The sequence below is a fragment of the Sinocyclocheilus grahami genome, unplaced genomic scaffold (assembly GCF_001515645.1).
Source record: "Sinocyclocheilus grahami isolate Dianchi unplaced genomic scaffold, SAMN03320097.WGS_v1.1 scaffold65.1, whole genome shotgun sequence".
In the NCBI taxonomy this organism is placed as follows: Eukaryota; Metazoa; Chordata; class Actinopteri; order Cypriniformes; family Cyprinidae; genus Sinocyclocheilus; species Sinocyclocheilus grahami.
This window is the reverse complement of record NW_015505244.1, coordinates 1,924,818-1,944,925: the sequence shown is the minus strand read 5'-3', so window position 1 is coordinate 1,944,925 and position 20,108 is coordinate 1,924,818. Positions and strand designations below refer to the sequence as shown.

The 20,108-nt window shown below is 36.2% G+C and overlaps 1 protein-coding gene across 1 annotated transcript; it reads left to right on the top strand.

Annotated features, from left to right (window-relative positions):
* The first annotated feature begins 813 nt into the window (after positions 1–813).
* On the top strand, positions 814–18,259 carry dap (death-associated protein). The gene is made up of 4 exons (XM_016271785.1): positions 814–1,030; positions 2,211–2,307; positions 13,276–13,318; positions 17,481–18,259. The coding sequence occupies exons 1-4, from the start codon at positions 976–978 to the stop codon at positions 17,598–17,600; spliced, it is 315 nt and encodes a 104-aa protein (XP_016127271.1). The 5' UTR covers positions 814–975; the 3' UTR covers positions 17,601–18,259.
* Positions 18,260–20,108: the final 1,849 nt, after the last annotated feature.

The following is a 20,108-nucleotide window of genomic DNA, read 5'->3' as shown; positions in this document are numbered from 1 at the left end:
TTGTAATTTGGAAGCGGGGTTAGGGTCAGTGGTGTCAAATCAAATGGTGACGAAAAACGCAATAGTTGGCCGTTTTATTCTTACCTTTATAGTCCAAAATGTCTATTCTGGAAAACTTGCTAGTACAATCAATCAGCAATCTTTGGTTTTGAGACTTTAGTCTTTGCAACTTCAGGGATCTTATCTATGCACAATCAGCTTGTAACACTCCAAAGAGAAAGGAAAACTTGAAATCACATCATATGACCCCTTTAAGAACGCGAAACGCTAGAACCTTTGCGTAAAGACGTCACGTGCTGCGTTCGTCCAATCACTGACACTAACACCGCAAATATGAACGTTAACGTGGCAGAGTTCTGGGTTTAGGAATATACAGTTAAACGTCATCTTATGAATATCCAGGAATAATTTTTGATCCCGGGTAAATTATGAGCAGTGTTCATTTTACTTCAGTTTCAGAATGACCCAGAGTTAACTATTTCAGGTATGTGCATCGACTGTGGACCTCATCTCAGGTGAGTAATGTTACCATCAAAATTATGTAATTCAATTATTAAATAAATAATGTTGTACTGTTGATTTCTTTATGGGTGCTGTTATTATGATGATTTACATTTTCTCCTCTCTCTCAATCACCTGTTTCTAAAATAGGAGATGTGTGGGCCGGTGTAAATTATTAATAAATGCTACACAGCTCTTCTACAAATGCATGCAGGTTTGTATTTTCAGATTTTCCTCGTATGTTCCATTAGACTTTCCATAGTAAAGAGGAGGAACGTCCTTTCTCAATAAACGCTCCTATTGGTTGGAGCCGACCACTAGCGTCATCACGCACCGTTGCCAAACAATGGGCAGGAAAAAGCCACGTTGACGAAGTCGACAGTAGTGCGTTATTTTTCAGGCAGGAAACTGAAGGATTGATTTTATTTAGAAGACAACGAAGCAACTCTTTGGAAGAAGCGCTTGACAGCAACCATGTCATCGCCGCCCACAGAGAAAATCGAGACCAAAGCTGGACATCTTCCTGCTGGTAATGTATCTGTGCTACTGCTACTGCTTCTGCTGCTTTTGTTTTTCTGTTGAGAAGTCTAGTGGATCAATCCACCAATGGGCGCCTTTTTATTTGGGAAATGTGCTTTATAAAGTGCATCACTTTAGATTTTAGACATTGCATAGGATCTCTTATTTATGAAATGTTATTAAATTGCAAAGTGCCATACCGGGTTAATGCTGCTATATAAGTAGTTTATTGGTATAGCTATGCCTTTAAAAAAAATGACAGGGTTGTTGGTTCTGTTGTGTGCTCAGGGCCATGACACTTTTCAGTGTTTTTATATAAAAAGAAATGTAGTTCTGAATAAAATTGTGTAAATTGTTCAGTACTGTTTGTTTACTGTGCAAAGTCATGGTAGCAGGGTTGACCATTTAAAAAGGCAACCCTAACAAAGTTTTACCGTAAATAAAGGGGGGGAAAAAACACTTTTCCTGAAAAGGTTGACGTTTTGAAGGGGTGATAATGTTGTAACAACAGTTTTTTATTATTATTTTAGGAATTGATATGGGTAATTTTACTATGGGGGTGTATGATGATAACAAGGTTGACGCAAAGGGCGCAAATTAAAGTTTTATATACAGAGAGAATAAAAATAAGTTAATAAGACCGGGCTAGAATGGGGAAAAACGGCTTCTGACAAAAATAGAATAAAGTTACTGGATTTTTGTTGGTGTCAAGAAAAATATCTACAATAACCTTGTAAAAGTTGGTGTCAGCTTTTCATTGTTTACACAAATGCTTATGTGAGACCTGAAATGGAAGTTCCCTCAGCTGATGTGTTATGTAGCTAGCAAGCACTTCCCAAGTAGTTAAGAGGCAATGTATGTTAAATATCAACCATATTTGATTATGTGACGTGGCACAGATTTTCATCCAAATATTTTTCCTTTCACAATGTAATTGTGTGATTTTTGCGTTGTGTTTCACTCTGTCAGCATATCTGTCATTCCGGTGTAAAGTACACAAGAAATCAAGATAACAACATGTGTGTAAAGTCCCTAAAAGCAGGCCAAGGGGGGAAAAGATAGCATAAGATTGCACATTAAAAACGGCAGCTTGTGATTTGTTATTTTATGACATTGTATAATAAATGCAATTTCATTTACAACCAGTGTCTGGAAATAAACTCTGAACTGTTTTTGTTTATTTGTGGCAGTGAAAGCAGGAGGCATGAGGATAGTTCAGAAGCACCAGTCTGCAAATGATGCTCCAGACAAGAATGACAAAGACAGTAAAGAATATGAGACTGAGATGTAAGTATGCTGACATTCACATTAGTGCAGTATGCATTTCAATACCAGTTCACCATCTTTAAAATTAAGATCTCAACCATATGCCTCTGCACTGACAGACTGTTTCTTCTAGTGAAGCACATGGTCGGCTATATTTTATGCTATAGGCTTGTCAGAATCATGATTGCTTTGAAGTATACTTGAAGAGATTCTAGGCTCATAAGTCTTATAATTATGATGCTTCTCCAATAGAGAGTAAAGATCAAAATACATTTCAGTTCTCAAATATTCATTCATAACTCCCTAGTATCTCTGTGCTCATGTTTTTACTTTCATTTTTGTTAACCTGCACTCTACCAACCTTTTAAAACCTTTTCAGGTAAACTATTTCCAGCAATAACCAGCTTATTATCAAGACAAACAGTATTTTATTTAAATGTACAATTATTTATTGCACGGGTATACTTCATTCTGATTGGTCAGTCGCTGAATTCTGCTGCTGGATATTTTGAATGATAACATTAAACTGTGATTGATTGCCGTCAAACTTAGCTGTGCTAGTTTCATGCCTCATAACACTTTAAAGTCTCTCTCTTCTCACATAATCAAATAAATTAAACTGAAATCATTATTTCATGTTATTTTATTTACTTAGCAGCTGCATAATGTACAGTCATTGTTTTGTCATAGTGACTTTGTCAGTTTGACATATGTCCTCTTAAGCATAAAAATCCTGTCTATATCATGTTAAACTGTTTTAAAATATTAATATAGGTAAAAATTACTTTTAAATAGGTATTTTCAATTTTCTCAAAGTTTCTATTTATTAAAATGTGTTTTTTTTTAAACACTGAAACAGCAGATCATGAGCTGCTGGCGTGTAAAAAAAAAAAAAAAAAAAAAAAAAAACACTGTGCTGAAACACAGTACATACATTTATTTAATTAAATTGCATCCTTTGCAATTTGATAATTACATTAAGCCATATCTCGGTTTCATTTTTAATGTGATTAATCATGCTGCCCTACTTCTAAATTCTAAGTAGCCCAATTCTTACTTGACTGTAGTAACGCTATCAAAAGGCTGTAAAGTCTTGGTTCAACATCGAGTCTGAGTTGAACATTTGATCAGTGACACAGGTGTGCAATTCCCATGTGACTGCAGGCACATGGAGAGGTTCCTGCTAAACCAAGAAATGTTTTTCTTAGCTTAGACTCCCTCTGTTCTGTGTTGAAGCGGCCCACACTAAACCAAAATATTTATTGTGACGATGATTATGTTAGTGCCCATCTGTCTCTCAATGACTAAGAGTGAAGGTGAATATGGCAGCACACTGTCGTCTTTACACAAATTTCTGGATTGGTGAGCATGTGACAAAAATTTTTGGTTGCAAACTAAATGTAACAATCTTGGGTGTGTCCGTTAGGAAAATGTGGCAACAGCCGGATATCCCCACGTTCTCTTTTTCCTTTTTCTTCATTTTGGTTGAGTGTGTTTAGATTAAATAGCTTTCTTTTGAGTTTTCCGCTTGTTGCTAGGTAGCTGACTAGTTGTTAGTTGCGTAAGTGCATATGTGCAGTGCAAAAGTTTTACAGTCCTCCGATTTCCTCTTTTGCTTTTGTGTTGTCATAGCTGACCTGTTTTCAGCAATACTGAGGTGTGTTCACAGGGTTTGACTGCTGATTCTGGTGGGCATTATGGCTTTGTTAGCAGTTCCCTCCACCCGAATGACTGATCAGCCGTCCCATTACAGTGTATCTGCAAGCGAGCCCTTATCAGCTCACTCAACCTGCTGCAGGAAATCCTACGAGGTGTATCATTCCCGAACAAGCTTAAAGCTGCTTTAATATCTCTTTGGCTTTCCTTTAGAAACATGGCAGCCATTCGTGAGTGGACATTTCAGGGAAGACGTTGAAATGTGGATTCAGTTCCCAAGAAATGCACTGATGTTAGAATGTGATCCATCCACCCACGTTATTAGGTTTGGCATTTTCTCGCACCGCTGGCAAGCCAAGAGGAAACTCGCCATTTTCCTGTGTAGTCTCTTTGTGCTCAGATGTTTTTCCAAAGCTTGTTTTAGTTGTTGACACCAGTGAGATTCTTTGCATGGTTATTATGGTGGTTGGTTAGTATACGTTAATTCAATCTATTTCTGGTGTAGTTATAGACTAATAGTATGTTATAGGCCCGTTATTTTGCCTGCTTGGCTGATTAATAGATGTTTGTTTATCCTTGTGTCGATTCCTAAAACTCCCAATTTTATTGTTTTTATTATTATTATTATTTTTTTATAAATCTTATCAAAGGAGTTTCAAGCATTTAAAGTTATATTACCCTTAGATTTCCATATGCAAAAAAACCACACAAAACACAGGAGCAAAACATTACAGCAAAAATGTTCTTGTAGAAATTATTTTCCTATATATTTAATATTAATATAAAAATATCTACATTTTTGTTTTTTTACATTTTTCAAGTGAATGCAAACTGAATTAATTTACTGAATTGATTATATTAGCTATTTGTTGTAATTAAATTTCAATTTCTCTTATAATACATTTCATTGATTTAAATTTGTTCAATACTTTTCTGTATGTTTCTGTATTATTTATGTAACTGCATACAATGTTTACAATAGAATAGCTGAGCAAAAATTGTGCATTCACACCATAACGGATTTAACAAAATTAGATTCTAACTTGTAAAAAGTGTTCACATCCTCGTAGAACTCATAATTACAACCTGTAAACTCAAAAGCTGCTCTGACTTGTACCTTCTGACTGCTGAAGTGTCATGCAGAAACACTCAAAGTGGCAGCGACTTGAGTAGTAAAATTCTTTAGTAATATTTCTGTTTAATAATTCTTAAATTGACTGCTGATGATGTGAAAATAATGCAAGAATAATCTGACATGAATCTGATGAAAGAACAGATTATTAGAATTGTATGATTAGAACAGAGATGAATAATTTACTTATGTAAGTTTAATAGTGATGCATGTGCAAAAAAAGATACTTGTTATATTGTGGTTTTGGCTACTGATTACTCAAATTACACAGATTCATTTTGGCATTAATAGTGTTGCCATAGAAACTCATAATTCCAAATCATGGGACATGAACAGCTCAGAGTTAATATTAATGTTAGTATTAAGGGCCAGTAGAAAAACAGAAGTATCCTACCCTAAATTTAGAAATGTATAGATAATCAAATTGCATTTAACCACAAGACATTTTCTCATCTGATCCACCATGCTACTTGTGGCCCTCAATGTATGGATGTGGGGGACACACATAACTAAACACAATAATCCATCAGCAAAAGTGAGTCATTATGCTGAATAATGCATCTGACACGCATTTAGTGAGTCAAAAGAAAAATAATTTGCCAATAATGTACCAGACATGGACAAAATGCAAGACAATAGTTGCAAATAGAAACTCAACAACAGGGAGAGACTGAAACAAAATCCTTCACAATACATCCTCAGAAAGTGCTGTGGAATTAAATTAGGACCTCTGTGACCCTCTCTCAGCTGAGTTTAGTTTCAGGAGGCTGGAATGGGGGAAATTGTACAGTAGTTGTACAAGGCCAATGCACAAGACCTGGTATAAGGAGCCAAAACTGAACAATAGACCAAAGTAATATGCCTTAATAGTCATCTTAGACTCGATTTCCTTCATCTGGGTTGGTTTTGTTTGGTGAAAGCTATTTGTCCTCTTCAAACATTATTCCTTCACAATGCTCCCATACATGCCTATAAACAAATTCACAGACGTTTTCAGTGAGATCCAGATTAAGTCTAATGCTTTCCATGCCCGCGGATCATTGAACCTTTATGAACAGCTCTGGAGTGAGAACTTCCCTCTCAGAATTGAGTTTCAGAATGAAGCGTTCCTGCTCTGTATTTCATCTTTTATTATAGATATTAATACATTTTTAAGTGTGTCCAGTAGCCGAATGTGCCAGACGTGCACGTTCACTCTACTGTGTCACTCTTCCTCCATGTGTTCTTTGCTATCAGAGAGATGGCCTGTAAGCAGGTGGCTTCTGATGGGAAAAATTGCACATTTATCCCAGCAAGTCAAGTGGCACTGTCTGGGGACCACCTGTCAAATGTAATTTAGTCTTCTCAAATGGATCAGAGGCCAAAACGGAATGGGTCTGAGACGCTAATGTGATGTGCTGGTGAGCTCACTCCTTGATGTGTCCACCTGCTCGTGACCCAGGAACCTCCGCTGTCTTCCCTGTCCTATCCCCATACAACTTGAGCCTACGGTATATTTCAACCATCTGTTTCTCGTGATGGTCCGCAAACTGCCCGCATGATGTAATTTTCGTCATCGGGAGTGTCCGCAGATGCTGCACATACAGCAACCCACGCGCAAGGTGAATGTTGAGACCACTAGAGTCCATTATGTGGAACTGCGCATGTGTTGAACTCGTCCATCTGTGTTCATCCGTGGTTGAGTATACTTTGAAAGATGCGCAGACACAGCTGTGCACGAGATGGAGCGGAACGTGGAAAAAGAAGTATACCCGGGCCTTTACCGTCTCACTATTATGCTGTTTGTTGGTTGCTCCAGTGACTTAGACTGATTTGTTTAGGGTAATAGAAGACATATGGGTGAATTCACTGAACAGTTGATTAGTTGCCATGAAATAGTACTAAGCTGTGAGAGTGTTACGCTGCTACTGCCTTCATTAGTTTTATTTAAAAATGTATATAAATGGTTTATACATGTTTCTAAAAAAAAATTATATGCACTAAAGTTTAAAAGTATGGGGTTGGCAAGATTTTTTTTATTGTTTTTGGAGTCTCTTATGCTCATCAAGGCTTCATTTATTTGATGAAAAATACAACCGTAACGTTGTGAAATGTTATTGCAATTTAAAATACTTTTGTTCTATTTTAATATATTTAAAAATTGAATTTTTTTCCTGTAACTCAAAGCTGATTTTTCAGCATCATTATTACTCCAGTCTTCAGACATGCTGATTTGATGCTCAAAAACATTTATTATTATTGTCACAGTTAAAAAAAATATTTTAATATTAATATTTAATATTAATATTTTTAATATTTTGTTAATATTTTTATTAGATGAAGATTTTTTTTATTTTTTTTGGAACAATGGAATTTATTGACACCATTGAATTGAAGAGTAGTGTTAATGTAGTAATAGTAATAATTGGTAAATATTAACATACATTTTATAACAAATACTCCTAATTTTATGACATTTTTGTTTGTTTTCATAGAAATAATTAGTCGGAATATTACGGCATCCCAGTATGTCGACGGTTTAGATGTTGTAAACAGTTTTCCTAAGACAGTAAGAGTGTGTTTAACACATGGAGTGTGATTGCTAGTAACTGGCAGGCAGATTCAGGTCATTAGCTGAGCCCTGGAGTAGAAGCTGTTTTTGTAGAAGCTCATAGGCTGGCTTGCGACTATTCTCACACACTGCAGTCAATTTTTGACCACTTTACAGTAGGCTTGATTGACGGTGATATCGGTGTTAAGCTGCAACACCGGTTATGTCACTTGCCCATCGCGTCACCGACCCCCACCGTCGTTTTGATTTTTTTATAGTAATAAAAATTATTTAGTTCAGTAAAAGAACAGACACTACAATTAAAAACTGAACGCGGCTGCTCAATGCAGCGTGCCGAACGACAGTAGCATCACAGATCAGATTTCATTTATCCAGTGAGGAGAGCTGACTGACAAGAGTGGGGTGAGACTATGATTTAGGGATGATTTAGTTTCTAAACAAAATGCAAAAGCGCCTGTTTGGCAATATTTTGGATTTTGAAAAGCCTGTTGACTTTTGCCGTTTATCTAAGGGGATTTTGGAAGGTTTTTTTAAAACATTAGTTTATTTAATTGGTTCCACATTGTTTGCTGATTTTTACTTTATTTAAACTTTGTGTCATTTATTTATTTTATTTGACATTCGTTTTGCTAATAAACGTTCTTCGTTTCTTATTTATTTGGTTATATATTATACATGTTTACTTATTTCCAGTTTTGTATACCTATTAAACTTTATGTAAGTTATTTGTTATTTTAAATTAGGCATAGCCTGCCGTATAGCATGGTGTATTTTTATTTGTTTTGTTAAAAGTTCTATGTTTTATATATACGCTAAAGTGAGTATGACGTTGTATTTTGTTGTTGCATTCGAGCGATTGACACCGAACTGCCACTAATTCAAATGTGAAAGAAAAATGCGCACAGCGCTTTTAAATTATTTAAAAGCGAAGGAAAGCGAGGAAAAGAGGGAAAATTCAAACGAACTAAAAACGAACAATTGCTTTACTCCGAATTGCCGCTATTTGAAAGTGAAAGTAAAATGTGCACGCCGCTTTTACAAGCTATTTAAAAGCAAGGAAAAGAGGGAACGCCCCCGCTCCCGCGATGATACCGGTATTACCGGTTTTGTCACACGTCGATTAACCGGTGGGAAAATTTCCTCACCGTCACAACCCTACTTTACAGTAACTTCATCAACTGCGCTGGGGGAAACAACATTGCATTTCAGTCCCTGCTAAAGCGCATCCCACTGCCTCTGTGGATGAAGCGATGGTGAAAATTTGGATGGGGTGCTGACTTAATAAACCCGAAAAAAAGAAAATAAAAATTGACAGTTTGATGACAATTATTTCCATGCTAGTTTCCCTCTCTGCACTGTTTAGCGAAGTGTGCTGACGCTATTGGAATAATGGGCTCTTGGTGTGTTGTTTCAGTTAATCTGCTTAAATTTGCCTCACTGCTGTGTCGGAATAATTCCTGTATAACTCTTATGTTATCTCATTACCTAGAAGTTACTTTTCTAATGTTCTGCCTGTCAGTCAAACCACACATGGAGCTGCATAACTAAAGTCTAAATCTGACTTCACCATCCGCCCAGTAGCTTTGAGAAAAGATCTTTTGTACATTATCCAGATTTTTGCCTAACTGGATCCTAAAATCTGTCATAATTGTGAGTATTTTATTTTGGCAACACGCATTTCCTTTTTTCATCACCGGTTTTCAGCAGAAATGCGAATTTATAATATAGGAAAAACCTCAAGGGTTAGTCTCACTACTGCAAACTGTTGTACGATTAAAAGGAACAGATACTGATGCCGTTTTACCCCATACCTTGGTTAATTTCAGAAGGGAAGTGCTTTTTAATCGGATAATAGTAATTATAGCAAGCCTTTCATCAGAGTGCTATTGTGTGCGTATCATGCCCACCTGTGTGTGGTTTTTCTAACCTATCATCAGGCCTCACAGAAAGCTCAGCAGAATTGTAACACCTCTCATTAACAAACTCATATCGGTTTGGGTTCGTTTTTTAAATATTTTGGTTCATTTGATTGTGGTTTCAGCCGCCAATAAGAGTGTACTACTCTGAGATCTGTTTCACAGGTGCTTTCCTCTGTCCACCCCTGTATTTATATTCTGTTGATGTGGAGACTCAGACTGTTTGCTGCAGAGGCTAAGCATAGAGCTTCAGGTCCAGTCCAATTTTGCTTAGTTTGCACAGCACATTCCCTCAGCTCCAGACAAGAGGTTTTTGCTGTTTCATTCCGATTTAGCTCATCAGTAAATAAAAGCTATGCCACGTGGTTGCCATGACGACAGCAAGTTTTGAGCATCTGTGCCGACTTGTAACGAGCGTCGGCTTGTAACGTACCAGCTCACCCTCTACCTACACAAAATCTCTCTCTCTATCTATCTATCTATCTATCTATATCCCATTTTTAGATACATAGATTACTCTAGCCATTACTCCAGTCTTCAGTGTCACATCATACTTCAGAAATCATTCTAATATGCTGATTTGAAACAACAATACATTACAATTCAAAAGTTTGGGGCAAGTAAGATTTAAAAAAATAAATGAAATAACACTTTTATTCACTATACGTTAAATTGATCAAAAGTGACAATGTTACAAATGATTTATTTCAGATAAATGCTGTTTTAACTTTCTATGTTGTTTCCTGGAAACAAATGCATCACAGTTTCCACAAAAATATTAAGCTGCAAAAACTATTTACTTTAAACATTAATAATTAGAACGGTTATTGATAATTAAGCATCAATAATAATTGATAACTGAGCACCAAATCAGCATATTAGGATTTTTCTGATTTCTGAAGGATCATTGGACACTGCTGCCTTCTGTGTAAATTGTAGACATATCTTCTGCACAACAAAATTCTGACTTGGCTTTCAATTACATTAATTCCAGTAGAGGTTCAGTTTAAGATGATCAATTAAATATTTCAGGTATTGACTTTCATATTAACCTTGTACTTTATTTCAGCTTGTGTTTTTCCATGATCAATGATTTTACCTAAATTAGACACTCTTTAGGACTTAAAACGTATCTGGCCTGGTTTAAACCCAAGCACACTGCTGCCACCCTCAGGTAATGAATGGCATTGCTGAGAAAGGAATTAGGGTTAAACATGCACCTGATTAACATTTTATGTATTATAACTCTTAATCTGTACACAAAGAAAGTTCAAAGTGTTTGGGTTAATAATTATATCCCAAAACATAAGCTTTTGAATTACCTCCAAAGGAGAGAAATAGATAACATTTATTTTATCCGTTTTTGTTTTCATCCTTTTCCATTCAGCAAATTCTAAACAAGCTATAACAGTTTAGAAATATAATCCTGCTTGCTTTTTTTTTATTCATTCACAGTGCGATTTCAATAACTTGGCTTCTGATGCCAAAATCTCACATTTTCTTGAAATAGGGCTTTATAAGATTTTTGCCCATGGAAAAAGGAGTGTCCATTTAATCTGAGATTATACAGCTGTCTCTTTTAAAAGATAGGAAGCTATGAGACAGGTTGAGCAGCACTGTTATGCCTCAAAGTGAGATTATCCCTTCGGTAAATCTCTCTCTCTCTCTCTCACAGTGCTCTCACTGTCTTGAACTATCTTTGGAGTTTCCTTGGCTTCTCAGCGAGATGAAAGCCACAAACCTCTGACATATACTGGATTTCACAGCATTAGCGATGAAGCCCTTTCTCACAGTGCCCTCATTTATGTTCAGTCTCAAGTATGTTGTGATAATGCTGTGATAACAATTTAATTCTCTTTATAGCTCTGTTTCCTGCAGAGTGCGAGCGGTTGTGTAATGGGCTACGGATGCTGTAGTATTTGATGGGCTACTGGAAATCAGCCACTCTTCAAACTTTCTTTTTATAATTCTATTTCCAACAGACCATTTTTCTTGTCAAGGTCAATTATCACTCTTGACCTTCTCTTCTGACTTAGTGCTTTAAGAGAAACGGTTGGCTTTGGAAAATGAATGAGGGTCATTTCTGAGGCTGACGGCTTGCACAAGCCTGGAGCCATGTTTCTGCTCTGTGCTCAGATGGTGGCGGTAAATTCCCTGTCCCTCAGGAATTTTTATAGGCCATTTTGTACCTTACCCACTGCCTGGAGCACCTGGTTTTGCGTCTGACCCCTCCGTTTACTCCCCCTAGTTTCCACATGTGAATTCAGGCCTTTAGAATTGACCATCATCAGTGCCATGCAGCCTATTGGTTAATGTTAACCAATATGCAAATAACTATTTAGGCAGTATCTTGTTTATTATCTTGTTTCACTACTCAGTGATATTGAATACCATGTTAGGCTACAATTAGAAGAATAATTATCATGCTAATCCCACTGTAATTGGTGGTCTGGTGAATGTCGAACACATGCAGAATGTGAAATCTATATGATGATGATGTTTCCATCAGTGCTGTAGCTTATTTGCTGCATTAGCATTCCATCCATGCATCCGATTAGATACATGTCCGGATGGAGAAGACGCTTTCTTCCATCCGGAGTGTTCTAGTGGAGTAGAGGGCATCTGCTGACAGCCGCGTCAGGTTTCTGATTGAGCTTAATTTTACTCGAGCTCCTGCGCCCATAATGATGCTGCCTGTTGACCTTCAGCCAATCAGCACAGGCCTCACACTTTGATTTCATACTGCCCGAAAATCTGCTGTCAGCTCGGCATTGATAAAATAATAAAATATGTATTTGTGGATGCTGATAAATAGCCCTGATGATTTGTCATAAAGCATTGCTATATCTTTAGGGTTTTGTGATATAGCTACTGCAATACAATATCTTAATATATCTTTACTATAATAATTAATATCCCAGTATTAATAATTAATTAAATATTCATATTCAAACAATCGTAATTCAGTAATTATTAATTGTATATTTTTTATTAAATATGTATCTTTTTTTAATGTTTACTTTTCAAATATTAACATTAAAATATAGTATAATAAATCATTATTGATTAAATTATGAAATATAGCAATTTAAGTAAAAGTCAACATCCAGGTGCATTCAAAATCTGTAATGCAAGAATGTCAATCTGATTTGCTATGCATTCAAAGCACATTTTAAAAATCTGTAGTGTAAAGTGTAAATTAGTTAGTTAAAGTAGTTGGGGAGGATTTAGATGAAAGAAGAGGAAATCTTACTGTTGAGGCAGATGTACAATCTAACTAGCTGCTGTCTAAATTTACATTCACATGTATTGGATCTCTTATGAACCGTTTGCTTTTAATTGGTTTATATGCTTGGAAACCTCATCTTATTTCACTCATATTACCAGCAAACACAAACTTTGGCCTTTACCTGCTGAGTAAATTCAGTTTAAAGGTGTCTCTGGCCTGGACACTCATAAAATATGAGTGGTGCTATTCATTATCAGAATACAGAGTTGTTTGTGTTCTCCTTCACATATTCCCTGTGGATCAATTAATAATCCTAAAAATTCAGAGACTGATTAATATACAAGCTTATTTACAATCAGTTGCAATTGGAGAATGGTTTGCTTCATAAACACTTTGTCATCTTTTTTGTTCATGCTTCATTAACTTAGCACATATATTTAAATAGTTTTTTTTTTTAATGCATTGCTTTCTGTTTGTTACTCTTTTTTCCCCCCTCAATCTCTAGCCCACCAAAGCTGCCTGTTGTGGTCTCAGGAGTTGTCACTAAGGTATGTACACATGTCCATTGATTACATCCTAACATCTAAATCTAAGGCCACATTGTCTCATTGTTTTGATGGTCTCTACCAGTTGTGCTATTAACTTACTATTGGCTTCATCCAGAGCAACCGCTGCTGTTTTCAAAAGATCTGTTCACACCAAAGACCGATACCTTAATGTTCATCAGGCTAAATTCTCCCCTCTACTATATTTGAGACTGATGTATAAATGCACCAGCTGGTCTGCCCACAGAGTAGAAAATAGGAGAAGACAGTCAAATGGCTCTTTGATGAAAAAAATCACAGCGACAGGATTAGGGCTGGGTTTTGACACACATTTCACAATTTGATTCAATACAATATCGATTATTATATTTAAATTAGTTTGATGATCTGAAACATTAAAGTGTGACAAACATGCAAAACAGTAAGAAATCAGGAAGGGGGCCAACACTTTTTCACACCACTGTATATCAGGTACAGTACTTGCCTAATTTTTTTCAAGGAAAAAAATATCTCGACTAATGCTCTAAAATATACATGAGAGTCAGTTGGTACTACATTACTATAATATTGAAGGTTAAAATTGACTGATTTGTAGGCTATACAACTGCAAAAATTACACTTAATTAAGTTTTTAAAATAATAAAATTACAATTACGTTATAATATTTCTACTTCAATTTGTTTTTTGAAATATAAATATTTAAATGGTGGCTGTCATAAAAAATTTATGGATTTATTCAAACATAAATTAAACATTGAAGAACAGTAAAAAATTATAATGAATATGTTATATGTTACGTATATTTAGTAAAATACCCCTCTCTACAATTTATTTTTCTATCTGACTAATGAGTTTATGGTCTCCTAATATGTATTTTCTGAGGTAAATGTGACGTTACATTACATATTGTTAACAAGCCGTTATTGACGTCTTTGCACGGCTGAAACACTGATTGAGCGATTACATGAGACATGAGGATTGTAAAGTTGTAGTCTTTCTTTTAACTTACCTTCGGATGTTTAGTCATGATTATTTTGTGCTGAAACTGGTATTAATGTGGAGGAGATGATTAGTTCACGTGTGCCTCGCGCTGCCGCGTCTGTTGAACTGAGGCGCTACAGCGATCTGTCACTCCACATTAAACAGCGCCAAAACGGCATTTATTATTTAAATACTGCAATATAATGGGCAGAATTTGAAATCTGAGACTTTGTTTCATATTAAAAGTACCAAAGCACAATGCTTATTGCAATATATTGGATGGGAAGTGCCCTTCAATGTTCTGTCCATTAACTCAAAACAGGCTAGATTAATCGATTCTTGGGATTTAAGAATCGATATCGTTCCGTAAAAATGAGAATCGATTAATATCGAGGTATCGATATTTTTTTGCCCAGCCCTAGACAGGATGCAGATCAAGCAAGCTATAGTGATTCATTTTAAGTCCAAATCAATTGCCAAACCCAGTTTTGTTTTAATGTCAGAATAATTTAACACAAGGTACCTTAGTATAAATATGCATTCATGTACATAAACAGTATTATATTTTATAATAACATTTTAATATTTAATAAAACATATATTTGCATCTGGTGTGAATGGGCCTTTATACAATCAAAAGTAGTGCCCAATTCATTTTAAACCCATGCTGAAATGTAAAATCACCCAAGCTTGGCCTTATGAAACCCCAGCCTGAGGCTCAGACATGGATAGTTTGCTCCGATAAAAGCTGTTTTATTCTTGCATCACTTATTGAGATAATATCAATAGTCCAATGCGCTGGAGACCCTGTATAAGGGTTTGTCGAAGAGCTTGTTCCATAGAGTCCATTCTGCTCATTTCCAGCTCGTTCTGACCTTAATCCGCTCTGCTGCCACGGGATTGGCCATGTCTCAGGATTTATTGTTTTGATGAAGGCTGTGACATAATGCATCCATCTGTGCGTAAGGATAAGGATGTGCATGCAGCGTTATGAGGGAGATTTCGCTTATATATATATATATATATATATATATATATATATATATACAGTCCTCGATGTGAACATGTCAGGTGTGTAAGAGAACATCGTGTTTAAATACGCATTTCAGAGCGTGACCCTAGAGGATGTCGCGATGCACATGAAGCCCTTTTACTGAGGCATTGGACTCCTTTTACTTTTGAAGTGATCTAAACAGCTTCTAGTGCTCAAGTGACACAATTTCTGCAATATTTCCTCTCTAAATACTCACATCTGAGGCTCTTTTTGTCCTCTGGCAAGCTGGTAAACAGACAGAAAACAGGAAATGCCATGCTTGTGTTCAGTCTTGGCTCGTTACACTGTCTTGGACTGTCCACCCCGTAATCTACTTCAAAAGCTTCACATATTTGCTCTGAAAGACTCTCTCATACAGATTAAAGGGATGCAGAAGAATGTCTGCGGCTGCTGCTCTCTTGCAGTAGGATTTTTATCCTCACTGGGCATCCAACGGCTGCATGTCAGACACTTCTGTGTGCCGCTTTTCTTTCATGTTAATAGACATGAAACTAAGGCAAAGAGCTCTCAGCATCTCATAAAATGTAGTTTAGATTTTTCAAAAGATGGCAGCTAGAAAATATATACAGACATCTTTGTTGTTGTTAATATGAATCATCATAATTAAGCAACATCACAATCAAACACTGAATATCATTCTAAACGGCACAGTTGTGAGTGTGATATTTCTTAGAAACTTACGTTTTTTTTGTTTTGTTTTTTGTTTTGATTGGTTCTGATCAGAAAATAATTTTGACATTCACAGCATCCTTTTCAAAAGATAACCATTTAGAACCAAGTAAAAAATAAAGTTAAGGTATTTTTCAAATGGGAGCACACTGTGCTAATACGTATTTGAAGCAAAATATTAATGTTAAGCATTTAAAAAATAATGTTGTTTTTTTTCTGAAAACATGAACAAAAATTATTTTCAATTGTTAAAATTACGCAATTACATTCAATTTAATTTTGTTAATTTTCACTTTTAAGTTCCTTGATCAGTTTTTAACCACTGGCTTTTATTGAGTAACTCGGGAGTCAGACAGCAAGTTTGTTCTTATTCCATCTTAATATTATTTAAGCAAAAAACTATCAAATCTATCTAAAAAAATAAAAAAGAACTTTAAAAAAACCAACGCTTCCACTCCGGACTGGTACACCGCAAACGCAACAGCATTATTTTGGTAACACTTTACAATAAAGTTCATTCGTTAACTATTTTAACATAAACTAAGAATAAACAATACTTCTACATCATTTATTAATCTTAGTTAATGTTAACTTCAACATTTACTAATGCATTATTAAAATCAAAAGTTGTGCTTGTTAACATTAGTTAATGCACTGTGAATTAACATGAACTAACAATGAACGACTGTATTTTAATTAACTAACATTAATAAATACTATAATAAATGTATTGTTTATTGTTTGTTCATGTTAGTTAATACATTAACTAATGGAACCTTATTGTGAAGTGTTACCTTTATTTTTATAGACTAATACATGTTTTAATCATATTTTGAATTAGATTTTTATATTTTGTTTTCATTTTAATTTTACTTCAATTTTAGTAATTTTATGCTATTGTCGTTTTATTTATTTTTTTATTACCATTTAAGATACATTTATTTTAGTTTCAGGTTTAGTTCTGTTTAAGTTTGTATTTATTATTTATATATTAGGAGTTTTAGTGCTTCAACTTATTTCTGTTGCCAAAAACAACATTTCTAATTTTCATACTTTTTTTTTTTTTTGTCTAACATTTATATTTTATTTCGGCTTTATTTCAATTAACAGAGATGTTTTAAATAGTTTCAATTTTAGTTAATGATAATAAACCCTGGATCACAGACAGTGGTCATTAGTACTGGGCTGCGTTTCCCAAAAGCATTGTAAGCCTAAGTAGATTGTAGAACCATTGCCACCAATACTGAAGCTTACGAACTTAGCTCACGATGCTTTTGAGAAACGCAGCCCTGGTCGACAAAAGAGCACTCTTGAAACACCCTTTGGCCAATCAGATTAGAGAACCAGGACTGAGTTTTGTACAATTAATGGTGTGATTTAATGCACACGAAGCATTGGCCATGTCACGTATCATATGCACATATTATAATTAGCTGTGTTTCTATTGATTGTCCTTCTCAGGGGGATAAAGACTTCACTCCTGCTGCTGCCCAGGTGGCCCATCAGAAACCTGTGCCCGCAGTACAGAAGCTGCCTCCCTCCCACCACATCAACCAGCACATCCACCAGCCCCGGAAGTGAGCCTTCACACAACTCTAGACCACCCCGGCCCCCCGCGCGGGGCCAAGACCACACCACCCCTAACACCTGCTCAGGTTGCCAGGAATCTCTTGCCGTCAAGCATTCCGTACGCCCCTCCCCCAACCCCCTTCCGTCTGTGCCTGCAAGTGTCCTGTTTCCACCAGTATCATGACAAACGTTCCATTTCCTGTTTCTTACTTGTAGATCATTGAAACACTAAAATTGAAAGCTCCATTGCAAATCACTAATCAGAAACATTTCATTAATTATGTGGGTTCACTTCACGAGGGATGCGTGGAGCTGTGTTTTATTGTTTTAATTTTGTTTTACATAAATAGTTCCAGAGAGATGTAAGTTGTATAAAAAAAATTTTTTTTGAAGTCGGTGAATGTTGTATATTAGGCATTAGGTACTAGGTGTGGCTATCTGAATAAAGAGTTAACATAAAACCACACGACTTTTTGCTCTTAAAAACACGTTCATAAGCTAGACTTGCATTACCTGATGGAAATAACAGTGCTTTCGCAACAAGTAGTAACATGTAAGGCTGAAATGATTTACAAAACTGTAATAGGGAGTCTGTGTGCATTGGGTTGAATTAATCTCAGAAATTTTTGGAGAATAAACAATATAATCCCAGACAAAATAATCAGTTTCTGTGTGTGTGTGTGTGTGTACTGGTTTATATATCCTGGTGGGGACTTAAACCTGACTACACACAGACTCATGGGGACTCTTGTCACGGTGGGGACCTAAATTGTGGTCCTCACGGGTACAAAAGCTTATAAATCATACAGCATTACGTTTTTTTTTATCTAAAAATGCAGAAAGTTTCCTGTGAGGGGTAGGGTTGGTGTAGGGCAATAGAATATACGGTCTGTACAGTAGAAAACCATTACGCCTATGGAGAGTCCCCACAAGGATAGCTGACCAGACGTGTGTGAGAGGAAGAATTCAAGGTCTTCAAAACAATGTTTTATGCCATTTTGAGCGGTTCATGATAGCGATCTGAACTAAATTGCAGAAATTTGTGGAGAGTAAGAAGTAGAGGAATTTCAGATGCACTGGAATTAAAAAAAATGTAAACCATTGATTGCCATGTCTGTTTTGTCCTATTAAATATTATTAATGAGGTTAGTAAGTATATGCTCTCAGCTCAGCAGGAAAAGCTGATTTGCCCCATTCTCTTCCTCTCTTTCATTATCTCATGTTCTCAAGCTCTCCTCCTGTCCCGCTCTGTTCACTTTGTGTTCCGCTCAGGTGTCGATAAGAACCAGCAGCTGGCGCAAACTTCAGCTTGTTCCCACGGCATGTTCTGGACCCAAAGCAGCAAGACTTCTGTGGAACGTGCAATTAGCACACCAGCTGGCCAAACCTGCTGTTCCCACTCGGACAAGGTGAACCTCAAAAGCATGGGGGGTAAACCCTTACGAAATGTCATGTTTCAGGTCAAGGTTGTATTTTTCCACAGAATGATATCTGGAAATTGAGCACTGGCTTTGAAGCCAGTTCAGAGTGACCCAAACCCTGGGGCCTATCTGACATTCTGTCCTTCGCAGTGTATTTGTCTTTGATATGCTATCAGTGCTGCCACAGATCCCACGTCAGTATTTTGGTTCTCCAGCAGAGGGCAATTCATTGTTCTTCATACAGTGTTGTCCTGAGGCAGGTGCTGACCTTGCAACACTGATAAGTCCCTCAGCGTCTGTCAGCTCATGCCAGTGACCTCAATAGCTGTGCTTCACCTTTACTCCTGCTTAAAGTTCAACAAATGGAGTCACACTTTGTTATTATAAAGCAGTTTTTATTCCAAAGTTACAATGAGATTCTTCTTCCAAGCATTGCTGGTCAAACCTAAAGTAGTTTAAACACAGTGTTATTTTAAGATAACAGGGTGACCAGACATAAGGGCAGTGCTGGTCTTGACATCTCTATGAAATCAGCTGTTTGTGTGTTTTGTGTAGTCTTGACATCGAGGCACAGTGGTGCTGTTTAAATGACGTGACGGTCAGTGAGAAGACATTTCAAACCGATATCACTGCACGTTCTTTAATTAAACAGAAGTGTTCATACCTGAGATTTGTTGTGATATGAATTTGGATTAACTGTTTCCAGCTCTGAAGAAACCATAAGGGAGAGCGGGGTAAGCTGTGCCACTTTTGACGTTTTAGCTGCCTCCTGTGAGGAGGAATGAGTTGGAGATCAAACAAATATGGCTAAAATTTCAGGATCTCTCTTATAAATTAAATTATAAGAAATCATTGGGAAATAATTTTCATTTCAAATTAAAATAATTTGGGGGGATATTTACTAATGTACAGTGCAATGCCTTTGTAAAGTTTTACTTTGCTGCACATTATTTGCATTTTCACATACCAAGATACCCAGGATAAGGTTGAATAGTCAGAATAATTACTAATTTTCAGATTTTGTATTAATAACAGTATTTCCTTTATTTGAAGGCAATGTTCAGTTTCACTACTAGTGGAGCTACTGGCACAGCTTTCC